Source organism: Heptranchias perlo, unplaced genomic scaffold (genome assembly GCF_035084215.1).
Source record: "Heptranchias perlo isolate sHepPer1 unplaced genomic scaffold, sHepPer1.hap1 HAP1_SCAFFOLD_44, whole genome shotgun sequence".
Taxonomy (NCBI): domain Eukaryota; kingdom Metazoa; phylum Chordata; class Chondrichthyes; order Hexanchiformes; family Hexanchidae; genus Heptranchias; species Heptranchias perlo.
Window position 1 is genome coordinate 7,775,885 of NW_027139453.1, and position 20,737 is coordinate 7,796,621.

General features: G+C 42.2%; 1 protein-coding gene across 1 annotated transcript; it reads right to left on the minus strand.

Moving 5' to 3' along the window:
• Positions 1 to 253: 253 nt before the first annotated feature.
• LOC137312933 (probable G-protein coupled receptor 139) lies at positions 254 to 14,680 on the minus strand. The gene is made up of 2 exons (XM_067979302.1): positions 14,458 to 14,680; positions 254 to 1,152 (listed from the first exon to the last, which is right to left on the minus strand). The coding sequence occupies exons 1-2, from the start codon at positions 14,678 to 14,680 to the stop codon at positions 254 to 256; spliced, it is 1,122 nt and encodes a 373-aa protein (XP_067835403.1).
• Positions 14,681 to 20,737: the final 6,057 nt, after the last annotated feature.

The window sequence follows — 20,737 nt, forward strand, 5'->3', positions numbered from 1 at the left end:
CCACAATGTCTCGACAGGAAGCAGTAGTGAAATTCCCGGCCCCATTCAAGAAGCACTGCAGGGAGCTCAGAGGTTGTGATCGTCCCCAAACCTCCATTCAAATTGGGAACCGATGATCGCATTTTGGACTGGTTCAGTGTCATAGCCGATTGACCCCAATATCTCTATAGCACAGACCCCGGGGGCGGAGCGGGTCGGACAGAATATGAAAGAGGATTGAGTTCTGATGCTGGGAATTCTTCCGTTCTTCTCATCATTTAATGGTTTTAACAATTAGAGAAAAGGGATATTTCAACAAATTCTTCAACTGCTCTCTGAATTTAGTCTGGGTCACAGCATAAATACAAGTGTTTGTGCAGCAACTCAGGAGCTGGAGCATGAATCCCAGTTCCATGAGAAAGATAGGCGGTATTACATTCCGATCTGTGAAACCCAACACCCGCATCCATATAGAATACAACGTAAACATCGACCATAACAGAATGAAATTCCCCGAGATGACGAACAGTAAAATAATGGACTTCCTTCGACTCGTAATTTCTGGGTCACTGGGACTCTCTTCACTGCTGTGGTCCCGGAGTCTCCTGCGGGCTCTGTTGGACGCGACAATGTGTTTCACGATTAAAACATTGAGCAGCAGAATCAGAAGAAATGGGACCCCCGGGGTTAGAATATAATGAAAAATTTCGATTGCTCCCCATACCCGCCAATCGTTAACACTGCCCTCGACAGTACAAAACCAGGGGACGTTGCCAAGAGTATACCAACGCGATAACATAAAGTACCAGGTGATGTCCTTTAAACAGCTCAGCACAGTCACTGTTCCCAGAACCACAGCCGCCGTTTTCTCGGTGCAATATTTAGTTTTCAGTTTCTGGCAACAAATGGCGACCAATCGATCAAAGGTGAAAGTGACGGTGAACCAGACAGAACAGTCTGTGGCTGCATAAAGCAGGACGGCGTGGATATTACACACGGGGATGTTATCGAGTAAAAGTAATAGTTCGTAATAAGCAATGGGAATCTGCCTCAAAATCAGATCGATGATAACGACCAATAGATCCGCCGCTGCCATGGCCACCAGGTAGCGAGTGACACATTTGGAGAGGCCGCACTTTCCTCGGGACAGGATCACAATTGTCACTAAGTTAACTGTAAGGAAGGGAAATAAACAGGGAAATTATACATCAGGCTGGGAGCAAAAGCAACAGTTTGATGAAGTTCGTGGTGAAATTTGCTCCTTTATTACTGCATCCAGTGATGGATCTGATTATTATACTTGTGATACGGCTTTCCACTGGAGACAGAGTTTAAATATAATAATAGTGATTGTACTGGGGAATAGTGAAACAAACAGAGATTTCTGCTGGAATCAGGAGTGGATTGAGAACTAAATAAATGAACGGGATTAAATTACACATGAAAGAAAATAGGTTTCCAATGAAACAGATCCCCCTGTAAATATTGGTAGATCCTTTGAATCAAGTGTAAATATTAACACAATCCGTGATTCTAAAGTAAATATTTTCTTAATCTGTGGACCCACTTGTTAAAATCGGACCGTCCCTTGAACTCTTGTAGATATGGCCACAGATTCTAAGCGCCCCTATAAACATTCAGGGCATCCATTAATCCAACTTTCAATATTCCGACAGTCTCTGGATCCCGTGTTAATGTGGTATAGTCCCTGAAACCCTCTGAACAATTGGTACATTCACTAAATCCACATTAATGTTGATCTTTTCATTCAGTCTCCAGACCGTGTCAGTCCAGAAAAGGGTCGGTGGACAGTGTCAATATTTCATTCAGTAAAAGAATCATAAAGACAAGGAGGAAACTCGGTCCACCGTACCCGTGCCGGCTCTTTGAAAGAGTTATCCAGTTAGTCCCACTCCCCTGCCCTTTCCCTAAAGCCCTGAAAATGTTTCCTTTTCAAGTATGTATCCAATTACCTTTTGAAAGCTACTGTTAAATATTCTTCCACCACCTTTCAGACAATACATTCCATATCATAACAACTCGCTGCATGAAAAAAAAAAATTCTCCCCATCTCCCCCTGCTTTCTTTGCCAATTTTCTTAAATCCGTTCCTTTGGTAACCGACCCTCCTGCCAGTGGATACAGTTTCTACTTGTTTACTCTATCAAAAACCCTCATTAGTTTGAACATCTTTATTAAATCTCCGCATGGCTTTTTCTGCTCTAAGTGAACAATCCCAGCTTCACTAGTCTCTCCGCATAATGAAACCCTTTATCCCTGCCACCATTTTAGCCAATGGCCTCTGCACTCTTTCTTTGACGAACTTTCTAAAGTATGGTTCCCAGAATTGGGCACAATACTCCAGCTGAGGCCGAACGAAACAGTACCAGAGCGTGTACATATTCAGGCAGACGCCAGAATGCGTCAGTGTTTACATGGGTGGGTGAATCAATACTTACAGGGTTACCAGGGTGCGTGCCCATTCAGGCAAAGCCCGAGTGCGTTGGTAAGTACAGGTTCTATAACAATAAGTCAATGCGAATCCAGAACAAAGGACCAGGAGTGGGCCATTGAGCCGCTCGAGTCTGTTCACCATCCAATAAGATAATGGCTGATTTACATCTCAACTCCTTTTACCGACCTTTTGATCCATATAATTTGTTAATAAACACAAAACTATCAATTTCAGTCTCGAAAATGTGAATTGATCCAATACACACATCCATTTGGGGAAGAGTGTTCAAGGTTTCCACTACCCGTTATGTGAAAAAGTGCCTCCTGATTTCGCTCCTAAATGGAATAATTTGCCCTCTACTTTTGGATTCCACCAGAATGGAAAAAAAATCGATATCTACCCGATTCAATCCATTTGTGACTTTAAACACGTCGATTAGATAACTTCTCAGATTTCAAACTAACGGGAATACAAAAAAAGTTTATGCATCCCACAAGTACTGCCACGCACAAAGGAACATCCAGTAAAGAGTGAGAATCACTTGAGAATAACGTATAATTACTGACACACAAATAGAAAGATCCAGCAAATACTGACACAAATTTAGAAACAACCTGTAAATACTGACACTCAACCAGAAACATCCTGTACATAGTGACACTTAACCAGGAACATCCTGTAAACACTGACACTCAACCAGGAACATCCTGTAAATACTGACACTCAACATGGAACATCCTTTAAATACTGACACTCACCTCGGAACATTCCATAAATACTGTTACTTAACCAGGAACATCCTGTAAATAATGACACTCACTGAGGAAAATTGTGAAAATAATGATCCTCAGCTAGGAATATCCTATAAATAATGACACTCACTCAGGAACATCCTGTAAATACTGACACTCACAAAGGAACATCCTCTAAATACTGACACTCAAACAGGAACATTCTTGAAATACTGACACTAAGCGAGGAACATCCTGTAAATACTAACACTCACCTGGGAACAACCTGTAAATACTGACAGTCACCTCGTAACAGGCTGCAAATACTTACACTCACCCAGAACATCTTGATAAAACTGTAACTCTCCCAAGAACATCCTCTAAATACTGACATTCACCAAGTAACAATCAATAAATACTAACACTTACCTAGTAACATCCTACAAATACTGACACTGACCCAGGAACATCGTCTAAATACTGACACTCACCTATGAACAATCTATAAATACTGACACTCACCTAGGAACAATCTATAAATACTGACACTCACCTCGGAACAATCTAGAAATACTGACACTCAACTTGGAGCATCCAGCAAATCCTGACACTGAACCAGGAACATCGTCTAAATACCGACACTCACGTGGAACATTCTATAAATACTGACACTCACCTAGGAACAATCTATAAATACTGACACTCACGTGGAACATTCTATAAATACTGACACTCACCTAGGAACAATCTATAAATACTGACACTCACCGAGTAACATCCTGTAAATACTGACACTCATCGAGTAACATCCTGTAAATACTGACACTGACCCAGGAACATCGTCTAAATACTGACATCCACCTAGGAACAATCTATAAATACTGACACTCACCAAGTAACATACTGTAAATACTGACACCCACCTAGGAACAATCTATAAATACTGACACTCACCTCGGAACATCCTGTAAATACTGACACTGAGCTAGGAACATCCAGTAAATACTGACAGTCAAACAGGAAATTCCTGCAAATACTGACACTAAAACAGGAACATGCTGCAAATAATGACACTCACCCAGGAACATCGCCAAAATACTGACACTCACCCAGGAACATTCTTTAAGCAATGACACTCACCCGGGACCCTGCTGTAAATACAGACAGTCAACGAGGAACATTCTGTAAATAATGTGATTCACCTCGGAATATACTGTATATACCGACATTCAACCAGGAGCCTTCTGTAAATATTGACACTCACCTAGGAACATCCTGTAAATACTGACACACACCCAGGGCCATGCTGTGAATAAAAAACATTCAACCAGGAACATTCTGTCAACAGTGACACACACTCAGGGACATCATGAAAATACTGACACTCACCCAGGAACATCCTGTAAATAATGATAATCAAACAGGAACATCCTGAAAATACTGACATTCACTCAGCAACATCCTGTAAATACTGAAAATCACTGAGGAACATTCTATCAATACTGACACTCATGGAGGAATAACCTGCAAATACTGACACTCACTCTGGAACATCCTGTGAATACTGAAACTCACTCAGGAACATCCTGTGAATACTGACATTCATTCAAGAATAACCTTTAAATACTGAAAATCACTCAAGAACATCCTGTAAATATTGACACTCACCCAGGAACGAACTGTAAATACTGACACTCACTCAGGATCGTTCCGTACATAATAACACTCACTCAGGGACATCGTGTAAATAAAAACACTCAGTCAGGAACATCCTGTAAATACTGACTGACACTCACTCAGAAAAATCCTGTAAAAACTGACACATACTCAGGAACATCCTGTAAATACTGACACTCACTCGGGGAAATCCTGTAAAAACTGACACTCACTCAGGAATATCCTGTAAATAGTGACATTCACTCAGCAACATCCAATCAATACTGACACTCACACAAGAATATTCTGTAAATACTGACCCTCACTCAAGAACATCCTGTAAAAAATGACACTCGCCCAGGAACATTCTGTAAATCATGACAATCACTCAGGAATATCCTGTAAATACTGACATTCAATCAGGAATATCCTGTAAATACTGACACTCACTCAGGAACATCCTGTAAATACTGACACTCACTAAGGAATATCCTGGAAATAGTGACATTCACTCAGGAATATCCTGTAAATACTGACACTCACTCAGGAATATCCTGTAAATACTGACACTCACTCAGGAACATCCTGTAAATACTGACACTCAATCAGGAACATCCTGTAAATACTGACAATCGCCCAGGAACATTCTCTAAATACTGACACTCACCTGGTACATCCTGTAAATAAAACATCACGCAGGAAGACCATGCAAATACTGTCACTCAGCCAGGAACATCCTGTAAAAAATAACACTCACCATGTAGATCGTGTAAATAAAACATCACGCAGGAACATCCTGTAATTATTGACACTCACCTGCTACATCATGTAAATTCTGACACTCACCCAGGAACATCCTGTAAATCCTGACACTCACTCAGGAACATTCTTGAAATACTGACACTAACCGGGGAACATCCTGTATATACTGACACTCACCCATGAACATCCTGTAAATACTGACACTCACTCAGGAACATTCTTGAAATACTGACACTAACCGGGGAACATCCTGTATATACTGACACTCACCCATGAACATCCTGTAAATAATGACACTCACCCAGGAACATCCTGTATAAACTGACACTCACCCAGGAACAGCTTGCAAATACTTACGCTCACTAAGGAACATCCTGAAAAAATTGACACTCACCGAGGAACATCCTGTAAATACTGACACTCACCGAGGAACATCCTGTAAATACTGACACTCACAGAGGAACATCCTCTAAATACTGACACTCACCGAGGAAAATCCTCTAAATACTGACACTCACCGAGGAACATCCTGTAAATACTGACACTCACCGAGGAACATCCTCTAAATACTGACACTCACCGAGGAACATCCTCTAAATACTGACACTCACCGAGGAACATCCTCCAAATACTGACACTCACCGAGGAACATCCTCCAAATACTGACACTCACCGAGGAACATCCTCTAAATACTGACACTCACCGAGGAACATCCTGTAAATACTGACACTCACCGAGGAACATCCTGTTAATACTGACACTCACCGAGGAACATCCTCTAAATACTGACACTCACCGAGGAACATCCTGTAAATACCGACACTCACCGAGGAACATCCTCTAAATACTGACACTCACCGAGGAACATCCTGTAAATACTGACACTCACCGAGGAACATCCTCTAAATACTGACACTCACCGAGGAACATCCTCTAAATACTGACACTCACCGAGGAACATCCTGTAAATACTGACACTCACCGAGGAACATCCTCTAAATACTGACACTCACCGAGGAACATCCTCTAAATACTGACACTCACCGAGGAACATCCTCTAAATACTGACACTCACCGAGGAACATCCTGTAAATACCGACACTCACCGAGGAACATCCTCTAAATACCGACACTCACCGAGGAACATCCTCTAAATACTGACACTCACCGAGGAACATCCTCTAAATACTGACACTCACCGAGGAACATCCTGTAAATACTGACACTCACCGAGGAACATCCTCTAAATACTGACACTCACCGAGGAACATCCTCTAAATACTGACACTCACCGAGGAACATCCTGTAAATACTGACACTCACCGAGGAACATCCTCAAATACTGAGACTCACCGAGGAACATCCTGTAAATACTGACACTCACCGAGGAACATCCTCTAAATACTGACACTCACCGAGGAACATCCTGTAAATACTGACACTCACCGAGGAACATCCTCTAAATACTGACACTCACCGAGGAACATCCTGTAAATACCCACAATCAAACAGGAACATCTGATAAATATCGACACTCACTCAGGAGCATCCTGTAAATATTGACACTTTTTCAGGAACATCCTGTAAATACTGACACTCACTCAGGAGCAACCAGTAAATATTGACACTAACTCAGGAGCATCCTGTTAATACTGACACGCACTCAGAAGCTTCCTGTAAATACTGACACTCACTCAGGAGCATCTTGGAAATACTGACACGCACGCACGAACATCCTGTAAACAATGGACTCAAAGAGGAATAACCCGTCAACACTGACATTCACTCAGAAACATCCTGTAAATACAGATACTTACCAGGTACATCCAGCAAATACTGACACTCACTCAAGAGCATTCTGTAAATACTGACACTCACTCAGGATCGTCCTGTAAATTCTGCAACTCACTCAAGAACGGCCTTTAATTACTGACACTCACGCACGAACTTCCTGGAAATAGTGGACTCACAGAGGAATATCCCGTCAACACTGACATTCACTCAGAAACATCCTGTAAATACAGATGCTCTCCATGTGAATCCAGGAAATACTGACACTCACCAAGCAACATCGCGTGAATACTGACAATCACTAAGGAACATTCTGTAAATAGAGACTCTCACTCAGGATCAACCTGTAAATATGGGCACTCATTCAGGAATATACTGTAAATACTGACACTCAATCAGAAAAATCCTGTAAATACTGATACTGACTCAGGAACCTCCTGTAAATACTGACACTCACTCAGGATCATTCAATAAATAATAACTCTGACTCAGGATCATCCTGTAAATAGTGGCACTCACTCAGGAACATCCTGTAAATACTGACACTCAGTCAGAAAAGTCCTGTCAATGCTGAGACTCACAGAGGAACTTCCAGTAAATATTGAAGCACAGTCAGGAAGATCCTGTAAATAATGGCAATGACCCAGGAATAACCTGTTAATACTGACACTCACTCAGGAACATCCTCGAAATACTGACATTCACTCAGAAAAATCCTGTCAATGCTGAGACTCACAGAGGAACATCCAGTAAATACTGACACACAATCAGGAACATCCTGTAAATACTGGCAATGACACAGGAATAATCAGTAAATACTGACACTCACCAAGGAGCAACCTACAAATAATGACACTCACTCAGAAACTTCCTGTAAATATTGACACTCACTCAGTAACATTCTTTAAATACTGACACAAATTCAGGAACATCCTGTAACTACTAACAGTCATTCAGGAACAACCTCTAAATGCTGACACTCTACAAGGACTTCCCGTTAATAATGACACTCTCTCAGGAAAACCCTGTTATTACTGACACTCACCCAGGAACAACCTGTAAATGTTGACAATGAGCCTGGAATGATCTGTAAATACTAACACTCACTCAGGGATATCCGGTAAATACTGACACTCACTTCGGAACATCCTGTAAATATTGACACTCACTCAGCAACATCGTGTAAATAAAGACACTCACTCAGGATGCTCCTTGAAATATTGACACTCACTCACGAAAATCCTATCAATACTGACATTCACACAAGAATATTATGTAAATACTGACACTCACTCAAGAATATCCTGTAAATAATTACCCTCGCCAGGAACATCCTATAAATACTGACATTCACCTGGTACATCCTGTGAATCAAACATCACGAAGGACGATTATGGAAATACTGACACTCACCCAGGAACATCCTGTAAATACTGACAGTCACTCATGAACATCCTGTCAATACTGACATTCACCTGGTTCATCCTGTAAATACTGAAACTCACCCAGGAAGATCCTGTGAATTCTGACACTCACACAGGAACATCCTGTAACACAGAAATGCACTCAGGGAATACCTGCAAATACTGATACTGACTCAAGGGCTTTTCTGTAAATACTCTCACTCACTCAGGACGTCGGGTTAATACAGACGCTCATCCTGGAACATCGTGTAAATACTGACAGTCGTAAGGATCATCCTGCAAATTACGACACAGAACCAGGAACATCATGTAATTGCTGAGAATCACTCAGGAACATCCTGTGAATAAGAAAATTCACCTAGGAACATGCTGTAAATACAAGCACTCACACAGGAACATCCTGTAAGTACAGACACTCACTCAGGAATATCCAGTAAATACTGACACTCACTCAGGAACATCCTGTCAGTACAGACACTCAATCAGGAACATCATGTAAATACAGACACTCACTCTGGAACATCCTGTAAATACAGACACTCACTCTGGAACATCCTGTAAATACAGACACTCACTCTCGAACATTTTGTAAATACAGACACTCACTCTGGAACATCCTGTAAATACAGACACTCACTCAGCAACATCCTGTAAAGAGTGACACTCAATCAGGCACATCCTGTAAATACAGACACTCACTCTGGAACATCCTGTAAATACAGACACTCACTCAGGAACATCCTGTAAAAAGTGACACTCTCAGGAACATCCTGTAGATAGTGACACTCACTCAGGAACATCCTGTAAATACAGACACTCACTCAGGAATATCCTGTAAATAAAGACACTCCATCAGGAACACCCTGTAAATACTGGCATTCGCCCAGGGTCATCATCTAAATAAAGATGCTCACCCAGGAACATGCTGTAAATACAAACATCACGCTGGAAGATCCTGTAAGTCCTGGCACTCACACAGGAACATCCTGCAAATGTAGAAACACACATAGGAAAAAAAAAAGCAGCAAGTACTGACACTGACCAAGGAATAATCCGTAAATACTGACACTCACTAAGGAACATCCTGTATGCACAGACACTCACTGAGGAACAACGTTTAATTCTGACACTCACTCGGGAACATCGTGTGAATACTGACACTCACCAAGGAACATGCTGTATATGCTGAAACTCATTCGGGAACATCGTTTAAATACTGATACTCACTCGGGAACATCCTGTAAATGTTCACGCGCACTCAGGAACATGCTGTAAACACTGACACTCGCCCAGGAACATCCTGTAAGTCGTGATAAACACGCAGCAACATCCTGTAAATAAAGACACACGCTCAGGCACATCCGGTATATATTGACACTCACTCACGAACATCCTGTAAAAACTGCCACTCACTCAGGAACATCCTGCAAACACTGCCAATCAATCAAGAACATCCTGTAAATACTGCCACTTACTCAGAATCATACTGTAAATACTGACACTCACTCAGGAACATCCTATAAATAATGATACTCACTCAGGAACATCCTGTAAATATTGACACTAACTCGAAAACATCTTGTATACACAGACACTCACTCAGGATCATCCTGCAAATACTGACATTCGCCCAGGGTCATCATCTAAATAAAGACACTCACCCAGGAACATGCTGTAAATACAAACATCACGCAGGAAGATCCTGTAAGGACTGGCACTCACACAGGAAGATCCTGTAAATATGGAAACTCACTCAGGAAAAAAGCAGCAAATACTGACACTGACCAAGTAATAATCCGTAAATAATGACACTCACTCCGGAACATCCTGTAAATACTGACAGCGACCCAGGAATAATCGGTAAATACTGACAGTGACCCAGGAACATCCTGTCAATACTGACATACATTCTGGAACATACTGTAAATACTGACACTCACTCAGTAACAACTGGAAATAATGACACTCACTCAGGAACATCCTGCAAATACTGACACTCACTCAGGAACATCCTGTAAATACTGACATTCACACAAGTACATTCAGTTAATACTGACACTCTCTCGGGAAAAACCTGTAAATTCTGACACTCACCCAGGAAACTCCTTGAAATACTCACACTCTGTAATATTGACACTTACCCAGGAACATTCTCTAAATACAGACACTCCATCTGGAACAACCTTCAAAGACCGACACTCACTCAGGAACATTTTGTAAATACTGACACTTGCCTAGTAACATGCTTTAAATATTGACGCTCACTCAGTAACATGCTGTAAATATTGACACTCACTCAGGAACTTCCTGTAAATATTGACACTCACTCAGAAACATCCTGTAAATATTGACACTCACTCAGGAATATCCTCTAAATGCGGTCACCCTCACAACTGCATCCTGTAAATAGTAATACTCCATACGTTACTTCATCTATTTATTGAGACTCATGCAGGAAAATCCAATGAATAACATGACTCGCCGAGCGACATGCTTTAATTACTGGCACTCGTGCAGGAACATTCTTTAAATACTGAACTTTACTAAAGAACATCCAGTGAATACTGATACTCACTGAGAAACATCCTATAAATCCTGGAACTCGCCTGCGAACATCCTACGAATAATGTAACGCAGCTCGCAACCTGCTGAAAACACTGACATACTCCCAGACCCTGTGTATATACTGACATACTCCCAGACCCTGTGTATATACTGACATACTTCCTGTACTGTTTATTAATAATGACATTCTCCGAGGATTCTATGGCATCTCTGAGACACTCCAAGGTTCGGAACTTGATTGAAAACATTCCCGGGGACTCCCTGAGAATCCTGTCTCACTTTACCAAACCCTGTAAACGCTCAACCACTCCCAAACATTCTGCAAATACTGAGAACTTCAATTACATTTCCTCTGAATATTGACACAATCCCAGGGATTATTTATCAATAGTGACATTCTGTCCAGGACCCACTGTAAATACTGACACACCCCAAGGGCCCTCTGAAAGCAACCTCACACACAGGCTCCTGATCACAGAGCTTAACTCCCAGGGACCCATGTTGCATGAAATCTCACACCCAGAAGACCTGGGTAAACACAGCTCCCATCCTCCAAATCGCATTTGGTAATAGAGGCTCAGCAGGAGACCCTGCAGTTACATCTTCCATTCCGGAAAACCTCATATGGATCTAACGACTTACCAGGAGACCCCGTAATTATAACTTCCATCCCGGAAACACCATATCTCTATCGAGACTTACCAAGAGACCCTCTAATTACAACTTCCAGACCGGAAAAACCCACATATTTATCGAAACATACGGGAAGACCCTGTAATTACAACTTCAATCCGGGAAACCCCATATCTTTATCGAGACTTACCAAGAGACCCTCTGATTAAAACTTCCACCCCGAAAAAAACAAATAGATTTCGAGACTTACCAGGAGACCCTGTAATTATACCTTATATCCCAGAAACCCCATATCGATATAGAGACGTACCAGGAGACCCGTAATTTTTCTTCTATCCCAGAAACCAGGAGACCCCGTAATTTCTCTTCTATCCCAGAAACCCCATATCGATATAGAGACATACAAGGAGACCATGTAATTTCTCTTCTATCCCAGAAACCCTATATCGATATAGAGACTTACCAGGAGACCATGTAATTACATTTACCATCCCAGAAGATCCATATAAATTATAGACAATCAGCAGGAATTCCCGTAATTGCATCTCCCATCCAAGAAAACCCATATCGATAAAGGGACATGCCAGTAGATATCGGAATTACATCTCCCATTCTGGAACCCTACATAGATATAAAGACTTAGCAGGACACCTCCGCAATTACATCACCTATCCCAGAGACCGCTTCAAGATATAACGACCTAAGAAGCGTGCCGGTAATTAGATCACCAATTCCGGAAACCCCATATCGATAGCAAGACTTATCAGGAGACGCCTGTAATTACATTTAACATCCCAGAAACCCCAAATAGATATTCAGAATTAGCAGCAGAATCCCGTAATTTTATCACCCATTCCAGAAACCCCATATAGGTGCAAAGTCTTACGAGGAGACCCCAAAATTACATCGCCCATCCCGGAAACCCATATTGAGATAGAGACTTACGTGGAGTCCCCGTAATGACATCTCCCATCACGGAAAACCCATACAGATATAGGGACAGACTAAAAAATCCTGTAATTATAACTCCCATTCCTGATACCCCATACCTATTTAGACACATCCAAGGAGGCCGAGTTTCCATCCTGGAAACCAGATACAGATGTAGACTTACCAGGGAATCCCTTAATTGCATTTCCAATCCTGGAAACACCATATGGATATAATTTATCAGCAGGAGACCACCGTAATTATATCTCCCATCGGAGAAACCCCATATGGATACAGAGAATGAAGAGGACAGCCCAGAATTACATCTCCCATCCCGGATAAATAATGTAGCTATGGAGACTTAGATGGAAAACCCGTAATTACCTTTCATCCTGGAAACCGATATAGATATAGAGGTTTACGAGGAGACCCCGTAATTACATCTCCGATCCCGACAACCCCAAATGGATAAAGAGCAAACCAGGAGACTCCGTAATTACATCTCGCTTCCTGGAAACACATGTAGATATCGAGACTTACCAGGAGACCCCGCAATTTCATCTCGCATCCTGGAAACACATGTAGATATAGAGACCAGGAGACCCCGTAATTATATCTCGCATCCTGGAAACACATGATGGTGCAGAGACTTACCAGGAGACGCCGGAATTACATCTCGCATCCTGGAAACAGATGTAGATATAAAGATCTACCAGGAGATCCCGTAATTTCATCTCCTTCCCAGAGTTCGCATATAGATATAGAAACTTACCAGCAAACATCGTAGTTACACCTTGCGTCCCGAATCCCCCATATACATATGCATGCTAAGCAGGAGCTCCAGGAGAAGTGAAGATGCGGCAGTAAATTACGAGAACAGTAATACAGTGAAAAGTAGTTTACAAAACTAACAGCTGGATATGGAGGCTTATCAACAATAGCATCATCATCGGGGAGTAGACAGTAAACGGGAAGAACAGTATCACAGTGAAACACGTGTTATAGAATTAATAGCTGATATAGAAGTTAACAGGAATACCAACAGCAGCGAGGAGGGGATTGTAATTTACAAGAACAGTTATACAGTGAAACGTGGCTTGGAGAATTAATAGCTGGAAATAGGATATAGAGGATTACCAGGGACACCAATAGAAGCGAGGAGGGAATTGTAAATGACAAGAATAATAATACAGTGAAACCTGTTTTCTAGAGTTAATGGGTGAATATGGAGACTATCCAGGAACACTAACTGCAGAAAGGAGGGGATGGTAACTCACAAGAAATGTAATACGGTGAAACGTGGAACATATAAATAACAGCTCGATATTGAACTCACCAGGATCACCAAAATCAGCGAACTTGAAGGAATAAATGAGAGGGATATGCGTACAGTTAATCGTGGATTATATAATCGATAGTTTGATACAGAGACTGACCAGGCGCAGCAACAGCATCAAGGAAGGGGAAGTAAATGAGAAGAACAGTAATACAGTTAAACATGGTTTAGGGAATTAATAATATAGAATATTACCAGGAACACCTGCAACAGCGAGGATGGGATAGTAAATCCTTTGTATAATCCGAAGTGCCAAGTATATCCGAACAGCTAATCTTAGTCTATCATAATTAGCAGAAAGATAATCAAAGTCCCAGGAGAAACTCCTGCCCATTGTTGTAACATTCCAATCTATTGTAACCAGATTATGACCCATTGTTTTAACATTCCAATCTACTGTCCTCAGTTTATGGCCCATTCTTGTCACTTTCCAATTTATTGTTCTCAGATTCAGACGCTTTCTCCCACTCTCTGTCGAGCCGCTGATCCCTGTTAAGGCCGGAGTTGGGACTTCACCTGACAATATGGGATAACACATTGCAAGGAGCTCCTTATTTATAGAAAAGGGAAACTCTCCAGTGAAACAATTAGGGCCCGTGGAGGCTGATTGAAGTACAGTCACTGAATAAACAGGTTCAGTTAACGCCTTTCAACCCAATACATTTTATATCACAACATATATTTATCCAAATATTTCACAGTTGTCAATCTAAAAGCTCAGCACATTACTTAAATTAATATTTGGAAGAACAGAAACTATGAGACCCGCAATCTGATAGCATCGGTGTGACGCGAGAGCAGCTTCAATTATAGATTGCAGATTATTTCTGAACGTGATTTATTAATTAATTTCAGTTAGATTCTACCCATTTCTAAAGGGTTGGGTTTAAACTCAGAGATAGAAACAGAATCATTTTACCAGTCAGCTTGAAGACCACCCTGCCAATATTGGTGTAATCTCTGGATAACCCGTCAATATTGTTAAGTCAATGGATTATCTTGGAAATACTGGTACAGTCTCTGAGTTTACCTTTAAGTAACGGTACAATTTTTGGATTGTACTGTATATATTAGCACAGTCTATGGGTTTCCCTGCAAATATTCCTACAGGCAACAATAAAGGCTCTGGATAATTCTAAAATCATTGGGCCATCTCATGATTTCCCATTATTATTGAAACATCTTTGGATACTCCCCATGAATATTGGCACCAACTCTGCATCATTCTCCAAATACTAACAGTTTCTGGATCCCATGTAAATATTACTCCAGTCTCTTCACGTCCAGTAAAGTTTAGTGCAGTCTATGGATCTACTTGTAAATATTGGTATATTGTCTGGATCGCTTTGCAACCGTTGTAGAGTGTGTGAATCTCCTTAAATATGAGTTTTCCCTTGCCCTCTCATAAGTTAGTAGCAAGAATACGTAGCCTTTGTGAATATTGGTAGAGTCTCTAAGTTTTCTAGTGTTATATTTAAACACTAACTACACCCGTTCTCAATATTTGTGCGTTCCCTGAGACTGACTATCACATTATAGGGACTGACCGAAAGTGTACTCTCCACGGTACACCTATACATAAGAACATAAGACATAGGAGCAGCATGATGTCATCCGGCCCCTCGAGCCTGCTCCACCATTCAATCAGATCACAGCGGATCTTCAACCTCAACTCCACTTTCCCGCCTGATCCCCATATCCCTTGATTCGCTTCGTGTCCAAAAATCTATCGACCTCAGTTTTAACTGTACTCAGCGACTGAGCTTCCACAGCCCTCTGGGGTAGAGAATTCCAAAAAATCACAATCCTGGGACTGGGACTGGACATGCCCGGGCTTGTTGGGTGCAGTGTGGATTGTTCCTGAAAACCAGACAATGAGAGAAGACATAACACGCATTCTTCCCTTTAAAACAATCAACCCAGAGAAAGACTTCATCTTACACGAAACTAAAGCCCATCAAAACCTTGCATAAATTATGGCTACGAACGACTAAACCAGGGAAGGTAGCAATCGATGCAATTATGCAAACCAATCAATACAATGGCTTTCAGTTAAAGACTAGTTACGGGGACAGGAAGCCAACAATCACCTGAAGAAGCCCATCATACTCAGACAAAGAACTAACCTTGTTTTGGATTCAGATAAGAAATTCGAAAAACAGTATAACTGGGCCACCAGTTACGAACGGGGGAGGTGGTGGGGGGGTTGTTTTGGAGCAGCTTCGAAGCAGTTCTGTTTTGTAGCAGAAGTTTTGGAGCAGGTTTTAAGTTGGTTTTTGGGCAGGTTCTCAGCAGTTCTGTTTTGGAGCAGCAGTTTTGGAGCAGGTTTTAAGTTGGTTTTGGTGGCAGGGCCCAGAGGACACAAAGAGCATACACAAAAACTGCAACCGGCTTACATGGCTGTATTTCGAACTGTCAAGGAACCCTGGTTGGTGAGCATGATCCCCGACCTCTCCTAGTTCAATTTAGTTAGGATTTGGGGGTGGGACAAGGGTAAGGGGATTAGTAGGGTGATTTTCCCTCGTTATGCCGTGTGTTCCCCATTCTTAACTATGTGTACTTTGTATGTCTGCATAATCTCAGTGTTATCCTGATGTTATAAGTTCATTTGTGACTTCAATAAACCCAGTTTTTTTTTCTGAAAACCAGTTTTCTGCTGCACTTTGTCACAACCCCCAAATAATTCCAAGGTCGAGAACCCAGGGAGTGGGAGCGATTCGGACCGCTCAGTAGTCAGAGGTGAAGCTGACACACACCACCACGCCTTACACAAATGGAAACATATTCTCCACGTTTACCTTGTCAAACCCTTTCATTATCTGAAAGTCCTCCATCAGGTCACCCCTCGGTCTTCTCTTTTCCAGAGGAAAGATACGCAGCCTGTTTAAACTTTCCTGATAGATATATGTTCTTAGTTTTGGTATCATCCTAGTGAATATTTTTGCACCTTCTCCGATGCCTATATATCCTTTGTATAATATGTAGCATAGATCTCGACACAGTGTGGTCTTAACAAAGTTCGATACAAGTTGAACGTAACTTCCCTAATTTTCAATCCTATCACTCTAGAAATGAACCCCAGTGCTTGGTTTGCCTTTTGAAGGCCATTTTAACCTTTGTTGCTGCTTTTATTAATTTGAGAATCTGGAGCCCCAGTTCCCTTTACTCCTCCACCCCATTTACACTCTTTTTAACCAAGCAGTATGTGATTCCTTATTCTTCCTACCAAAATGCACCATCTCACCCTTACTTACATTGGAATTCATTTGCCAATTTCACGCCCGTTCTGCAAGTTTATTAATGTCTTCTTGCAATTTAACCCATTCTTCCTTTGCATTAACTGCACTCCCCAATATCGCAATGCCTGCAAATTTCGAAATTGTACTATTGATTTCCGAGTCGAAGAACAGTGGTCCCAGCACCGATCCCTGTGGAACATCACTTCCCACTTTTTGCGAGTCTGAGTAACTATCTTTAACCCCTACTCTTTGTTTTCTGTTTTGTAGCCAGCTTGCTATGCATTCTGCTACCTGTCCCCTGACTCACACGCCCTGGTCGTAATCATGCGTCTGCAATTTGGTAACTTACTGAAGGCCTTCGGTAAATCCAAATATATTACATCTACTACTTTACTCTTGTCTACTCTTTCTGTTACTTCGTCAAAGGATTCAATAAGTTTGGTCAAACATGACGTTCCCTTTTGATATCCGTTCTGACGACTCTTCATTATGTTTCAGTTTTCTAGATATTTTTCTCTTTCATCTTCGAGTAAAGATTCAATTATCATTTATTTTTCCCGCCTACGTTGAACTAACTGGTTGATCGTCCACTGGGCTTGTTCGATCTCCCCTTTTTGTTTTAGGAATAACATTACCTATCCGCCAGGCCTCTGACACTATTCCCTTTTCTAGTCAATGTATTTATATTTGCATTAGTGCCTCTGTTAGCTCTTCCCTCACTACTTTTGATATGTACTGATCCACTTTCTCCAGACCGGAGGTTTTATCCTCTCTAAGTTTGATTAGTTTATCAATTAACTCCCCCTTTCTTTCTTAAATGTCTTTACAACTTTTCTGATCTCTTCTTCTAATGTCCTGCGCACCTTGTTAGTCTCCTCTGGTAAATACTGAGGCAAAGTAAGTATTCAATATTTCTGCCATTTCACTGTCATTGTCTGTGAGTTTATCTTGTGTATCCCTTAGTGGCTCAATGCTTTTGGTAAGTACCCTTTCGTTATTGATGTGTCTGTAGAATAATTTATTATTTCTTTTTATATTCCTTGAGAATTAATTTCCTAGTTTCTCATTGCTTTCTGAATTGTTTTTTTGACACCCTTACTCACCACTTCCTATTGCCTTTTGCCCCAGAGCCTGACACCTCCCTGAAAGTCTGAAGGCTCCCCCAGAGTCTGACTCCTCCCCCAGAGCCTGACTCCTCCTCCAGAGCCTGACCGGCCCCCAAGAGCCTGACTCCTCCTCCAGAGTCTGACTTCTCCCCCAGAGCATGACTCCTCCTCCAGAGCCTGACCGCTCCCCAAGAGCCTGACTCCACCCTCAGAGTCTGACTTCGCCCCCAGAGTCCGGACTCCGCCCCCAGAGACCTGACGCCCCCGCACACTTTCTGACACCTCCCCAATGTCTGACTCGTCCTCCATAGTCTGACTCCTCCCCCAGCGTCTGACTCCGCCCCCAGAGTCTGACCCCTCCCCCAGACCCTGTCTCCTCCCACAGATGCTGAATCACCCTCCAGAGCCTCATTCCTCCACCAAAGCCGGACTCCTCCTCCAGAATTTGACACCTTCCACTGAGCCTGATTCCTTCGCTTGCCTCAGTTTCTTTGACTTTGATCAGGCACTGCACTGACGCAGAATCTTGCAATCTTAGACTGGTTACAGCACAGAAGGAGGCCATTTGGTCCATCGAGCCGTTACCAGCTCTTTGTAAGAGCAATCCAATTAGTCCCATTCCCCCGCTCTTTCCCTGTAGTCTTGAAAATTTAACCCCTTCAAGTGTTTATCAAATTTCCTTTTTAAAAGCTGCAATTGAATCTGTCTCCACCGTCCTATCAGGCAGCACCTTCCAGACAATGAACACTTACTTTAAGATAATTAAAAGGTTCCATCGGGCAGACAGAGAGATGAAATGTTTCCATCTTGCGGCGGAGGCCAGAACGAGAGGTCATCGATATCAGATGGTCTCTGATGTGGTGAGAATGTGGAACTTGCCACCACGAAGAACAGTCGGAGCAAACAGGACAGATGGATCAAAGGGGAAGATGGAGGAGCACTGGATGGGAGGGTGATAGGGTGAGATGAAGTGGGGAGGGAGGAGGCTCGTGTGGAGCTTCAACCGTGGCATGGACCAAACGAGATGAGTGGCCTGTTTCCCTCCTGTGGACTCGACGGAAACTTCAATCCTGCTGCTGTACGGAAAGCAGACTGAGTTTGTGATTCCCAAGATAAGAACTTAAAAGGTAGAGGGATAATTTGGATTTGAAGCAAAGACCTCTTGATTTGCAGTCAAATACTCTGCCACTGAGCTACACCCACCACATTGCTGGCGATTTCTTGCACACACAAGTTAACGGAGCTCAGTACCTGGCAGTCACAAATGTTGATACAACCAACCTGAATTGAAGCTTCATCAGTTATTCTGGGAGACAAATAACTACGGCAATCAGAAATGTTTCATGAATGGAGTGAGTCACACTATTGTGTACGGATGCGATGCACAACCCAACATGGACAGTCTTGTCACTAAGCATCAGTGAAAACATCCTTACCACAGAACGCAGAACTCGAAGCACCAGGCAAACGACATCTGAATTTCAACGAGAGTTTTCTCCAGTTGCAGTCAAATGCTCTCTCACTGTGCTCTGCTCCCAGCTCTTTAGATCGTTGCGGTCAACAGAAGAAACAACAGGTTCAATGTGCAGTTTCACAACATCATGCTCTCTGTCCATATATGGAAGTGAATGAGTGTTTGGATTAACCCGGCACCGACAGGCCAATTGGTTCAATCGCAATGGTGAGGAAGCTTTTAGAAAGAATAATCCAGGACTGAATTAATACTCACTTGGACAAATGTGGATTAATAAAGGAAAGCCAGCACAGATTTGTTGAAGGCAAATCGTGTTTAACTAACTTAGAATAAAATCATCGATATGTTACATCACGGAAGGGGGCCATTCAACCCATCAGGTCCGTGCCAGCTCTATGCAAGAGGAATCCAGCTAGTCCCACTCCCCCACGCAATCCCGGTAGCCCTGCACATTTTTTCGTTTCAAATACTTATCCAGTTCCCTTTTGAAGGCCATGATTGAATCTGCCTCCATCAGCCCCGAGTGCAGTGCATTCCAGATCCGAACCACTCGCTGTGTAAAAAAGTGTCCTCATGTATTATGTACCGACGAGGATCCACAAACAAGTGTTAATTTATTATCGGCCCGATTGTTCTTCTGTTTAGAGGAATATACT

Coding starts and splice junctions, on each gene's coding strand:
- LOC137312933 (XM_067979302.1), bottom strand. CDS start 14,680: ATGGGCCATAAACTGAGGACAGTAGATTGGAATGTTAAAACAATGGGT. Junction 1,153..14,457: donor CGCTGTTGCAGGTGTTCCTG/GTAATATTCTAT, acceptor CCTTCCTTACAG/TTAACTTAGTGACAATTGTG.